This window comes from Neophocaena asiaeorientalis, unplaced genomic scaffold (assembly GCF_003031525.2).
Source record: "Neophocaena asiaeorientalis asiaeorientalis breed wild unplaced genomic scaffold, Neophocaena_asiaeorientalis_V1.1 scaffold124, whole genome shotgun sequence".
NCBI classification, from domain to species: domain Eukaryota; kingdom Metazoa; phylum Chordata; class Mammalia; order Artiodactyla; family Phocoenidae; genus Neophocaena; species Neophocaena asiaeorientalis.
Window position 1 is genome coordinate 626,691 of NW_020174135.1, and position 4,914 is coordinate 631,604.

General features: G+C 55.0%; 1 protein-coding gene across 1 annotated transcript in view; it reads right to left on the minus strand.

The window, feature by feature from the left end:
• Nucleotides 1-240: 240 nt before the first annotated feature.
• Nucleotides 241-4,914, minus strand: part of NFATC1 (nuclear factor of activated T cells 1) — a 52,951-nt gene continuing 48,277 nt past the window's right edge. The window contains exon 8 of the mRNA XM_024754834.1: nt 241-799. Coding sequence (XP_024610602.1) covers nt 608-799 — 192 coding nt within the window. The 3' untranslated portion in view covers nt 241-607. The remainder of the gene's footprint in view (nt 800-4,914) is intronic.

Below are 4,914 nucleotides of genomic sequence, written 5' to 3' on the forward strand. Positions count from 1 at the left end.
TCAGAAAACAGCCTGAAAAGTGGAGAAGGTAAACAGGTCTTTTTCAGGCCAAGAAACCATCCTCAGAGCATGTGAGCGGACAATCTGAACGAGGTGCTTTTTGGTCGAGTAAAGGGTGTTTGGGAGTGCAAGCCTCCTGGTCACCGGAGATGCAATTATCCAACCAAGAGTTTTCTGTGGGACGTTAGCTCGAGGACAGAAATCATTACTGTTAGTTAATGATCACACCAGCCACCAGCCTTCAGGCTTCATACAAGGGTTTATTTCTAAAGGCACCTGCAAAATCATTATAACTGTTTGCTTCTCCGCCTTAAACAGCTCTAGAACTTAAACTCACACCGAGGCCACCTCAGCTTCTGTGTACAGAAGAGCTGCACCTTTTCCCCCTTGGCGGTTGTATATCTGCAAGCAGCTAGCAAAATGATCAGTAAGTATCCCCAAATGCAGCCCCCAGCCCCAAGAGTAATAAAGGAAAATACACTGAAAGCTTCACTTTTCTCTGGAAGGAACCGATGACGTGATCTTGCTAACAGGACGGTAACAGCTCGGGCGTACAGCGCGACCACACGGTCTGAAGCCACCACGTGTCAGGGTTCCTGATTTTCTTTCAGGAAAAGCACCCCGTGGGTTGGTTCGCAGCGTTTAGGGTTAGAAAGAGAGCGTTACCATTGGCGGGCAGGTAGGTGAAGTGCTGGTACTGGCTCCTCTTCCGCTTCCCGTTGCAGACGTAGAAGTTGACTTGGACGGGGCTGGTTATCCTCTGGTTGCGAAAAGGCGGGATCTCCACCACCAGCGAGTTCTATGAGAAAGCGGCAGAAGGAGGGGGCGGTGAGCATCTCGCAAACGCACAGACACACCCAGGCCCTCCCGGAGTGTGAAACACACGGCAGGTTTCCCCTTCAGAGAGGCCGCCCTGAGAGCCCGCAGGGACCCTGATTCCTCCCAGCAGAGCCGAAAGGTGGGCTGAGGGTGTGTGCGAGGTAGGGAGGCGGGGGGCTTCACCTACGATGCCACTGACTTGGCCCAGGAGAGAAGCCATGACCACAGATGCTAAGAGCGGGCCCGCTATCGGGCAGGGAAGTCTCCACGAGACCCCACGCCCCTCTGCCCCCTCGCCAAGGCATGACCTTCAGAAAACTAAGCCCACATTCACCGACTTGGTGCTGCTGGGGAAGCCGGGAGCAGCAGTTCAGGTAACTGGCAACGAAGACCCAGGGGAAGTGCTCGCTGCAGACGTTCTGTGCCGACGGCCCAAAGCCCAAGCCATGACCCTCTCAAATCGAAGGGGACGGGAGAGTCGGACTCAGCGAACTTGGGAGGGGCGGACAGTCAGGCATGGATGCATCAGGGTGGCTTGCGGAAGCTGCTGTTACCTTTCCATGTTTTCAATGAAAAGTCAGCGACACGTTTATAAAAGTGTGCCCTTTCAAGTACAGGTATAAACACAGGTCGCCGTGGGGCAGCATGCGTGTGGGAGAAGGAAGCAGGCTGGGGTCTGTGTGCTGAGACCGGGCGTCCACATGAGGGCCCGTCCTTGGCGCCAAAGAGGTGCCCTTGATTTAGGGAGCGGGGAGGAGAGTTCACATCCAGAAAGTTTCTTCAAGGCTTTTTGTCATATGATTTCGGTTAGCAAGTAGGAAAATGTATAAGAAAAATCCATGGCATCCCTTTTTTTTTAAATTAGAGTAACTGTAGCCTGTTACCCAATTTAACAGCAAAATTGATTGAATCCTGTTAATAATGAAATCTGAAGAATGTCTAACCAAAACTGAGGAGAACTTCAGGGCAACCTCTTCCCTTTCCAGGTGAAGAAATGGGGCTCAGATGCCTGCTGCTGAGGGCACACGAGTGGCAGGGTCAGAGGGGCCGGGACCCGGGCTGCAGCCCCCTCTGGGCTCCGTCCCCTGGGGCCACACTTGGGTCAGGCAATGTGCCCCTATTGTTCTAACAGCTCCATTCCATTTGGAAGAAGCCACAAGCACGCAGGTCTCCTGCCTGAGCAGAGGAACCCCAAGGGGATGGACCCAGTGGGGGTGAGGGTGTGCGCCCGGCCAGACCCCTGCTGAGAGTCTGCACCCCAGCTACGCGGCCCGTGTTCGGGAGCCTGGCTGGGGCCCGACGGGTCTGGGTTTCTGCCCTGGCTCTGCCGTCTCTGAGTCTTAGCTCCACCACCTGCACAGGGAACCGGAAGAGAAAGACACTCCTTGGGGGCTGTTTTCTGAGAATTCAATGATATGAGGCGACCCTGCAGGTGACGCTGGCGCCCGGCACGCAGCTGGTGCGCCATGACGGCAGACACGGCGGCCCACGGTGACCAGAGCCCGATCTCTACAGGAGGAACCAGGACGAGAGACAGAAAGGAAGAGGGCTTGCCTAAGCCGAGGCCAGAGGCAAAGCGGGGAGGCATCAACAGGAGCGGCTGCAGGAAGTACCGGGATGCGTGCGTCAGGGCAAGGAGCCTTGAGCAGGTTCCACGTCACGCGGTCGGCTTCTGTGGCTTCTAAGAGGCTGGAGGGTTGTGTTTTGATGTGGGCACAGACTGATATGCTAGACAAACTATGAAATTTTGTGACAAAGTTCTGTCCTCGTGGGAGCACTAATGCTGAATACACAGTAAGGTAGAGGTGGGAAGGAAAATGCAGTGACAGGAAAACCTGTCACGACAGGAACAGAGTAAGGGTTACAGACGGCACTCAGTACATCCATGTCACCTGCTTTAAGAAGGCCCACTGTCTGGGGGCTTCCCTGGTGGCGCAGTGGTTAAGGATCCACCTGCCAGTGCAGGGGACACGGGTTTGATCCCCGGTCCGGGAGGATCCCACAGGCTGCGGAGCAACTAAGCCCGCGAGCCACAGTTACTGAAGCCCACGCGCCTAGAGCCCGTGAGCCACAACAAGAGAAGCCACCGCAACGAGAAGAAGCCTGTGCACCGCAACCAAGATTAGCCCCCGCTCGCCGCAACCAGAGAAAAGCCCGTGCGCAGCAACAAAGACCCAACGCAGCCAAAAATAAATAAATTAATTAATTAAAAAAAAGAAAACCCATTGTCTAACTTGCTCACGATAGGACATGAACTACACATACAGCACAATCCGACCTTGTTTTAAACATGCACACGACATAAGGTACATGTATATATGTGTGTGCACATGGAGACACACACCATGACAGGAAAAGGATGGAAGGAAATACGCCCAAATGTTAATGGTGGCCACATCCAAGTGGTGAAATTACTCTAGGCGTTTCCTTTGGTTATACTTTGCTACATCTTCCAATTTTCCACAGTGAATATGACACTCTTTTATAGTTAGAAAAAAATATATAAAAGTAAACTTCATTTAAGAGATAAGAAAGATGAAATGGTGAACGTAAAGCACACCATTATTCACGTGTCCTACGTTTCTTTTAGAACACACGACTGATAACCGTTAAGCTTTCTTTAATATATGCGCTGTTCACAGTGGAAAAGGAAACTCAACAACGGAAAATCTGAACATGCAAACTTGGCAGAATTATTTCGATGCCAACAGATGCATAGCTTCTGCAGGCCTCTCCTTCCTGCCCAGGGAGAAGGGGTGGGCGGCACTGGGGCCTGGGGGCAGAGGACTCGGGCCTGCGGTGGGGCTGGAACTGGGAGCCGAGGGCCCCCGTTTCGGGGTGACGGCTGGTGGCCAGTGTCTGTCACAGCAAACCCGAGGGCCGGCTCTGCGACTGCTGGGCCTGCGGGACCCAGAGTCCCCGTCAGAAAGTGGAGCTGCCTGAGACGGGGCACTTTCTCGGGGGAGCCAGGAGGAGCCCAAGAGGATGTGTGAGGTTAGAGGCCTGGACACCCTGAGGGGAGCGAGGTCGTGGACGCAGGTGTCGCCCCTGGGCCAGGGAGGAAGCATCTCCTTCTGATACCATTTGAAAAGCCTTCTGGTAAATGGGTCGGTGCTTGGAAAAGAAAGCTTAAGTCGCAGGTGAAAGATGCTTCTTCCTGACGGCGCCACCCGTGCGGAGGAAGTGCAGGCCCCAGGCCTCCTTCCCAGCACGTGTCCTCCCGGCCACCGCGCAGAGGGCGCCTAGATCCCTTCGGCAAAGCCCACAGCCCAAGGTCCCCTGTTCACACGGGGGAGCCTGAGGAAAAAATTCAGTCCTTGACCTGGACGAGATTCTGAACCGTGACCCCCATTCCCTGCATCCACACACCTGCGTCAGGAGTGGCTGGTGGGCCGAGGCAGAGAGCCTGGAAGGTCTGTGAACGTCTCCAGAAAGTCACCTGCTAGCCTGTACTTTACGTTACCTGAAGGTTTCTACTGCTCTTCTGGGACTAAGTAGGACACACATGCACTCAGTGGTGCACAGTTAACCCAACCCCGGCAATAATCGCTTCACACACAATGGTCTCAACACCCCAACGAGAAGACAGAGGCTGTGAGGGCAGGTAAGAACACAAGGCCCGGCTCTTTGCTGTCTGCAAGGGCCCGCTTAAAACACAAGGACACAGACTGAAAGGCGGGCCAGAGAAAGCTGCAGCAGCTACGTGACTTCACACAGAAAACATCCTCCATCGACAACTCGAGAAACAATCATTCTGCCTCAGGTCCCTCCGTGCGTGAACAACCACGAGGGCCACGGGAGGCCACGCGTAAGGACGGGCTCAGGCAGGCCCTGGGCCAGCGCAGCGACCCCTCAGAGGTCAGGCGTGTGCAGTGGGCGCCCGTCCCCGCAGGGGCCCCGGCTGCTGGCCAACGGACAAGCCGGTTGAGCACTGAGGTTTTACCTCACCCTGTGGCGTTTGCATGTTTGAAGGTCTGACCCCAGCTCTTCCCGGGGAGGACAGCAGTGAGGGGTCACTGTCAAGGATGCTGGCAGAACCTCGAGGCCCACCTGCCCGGGAGCGGGGAAGGTGCGCTTAGGTTCCTTCCGGACAGC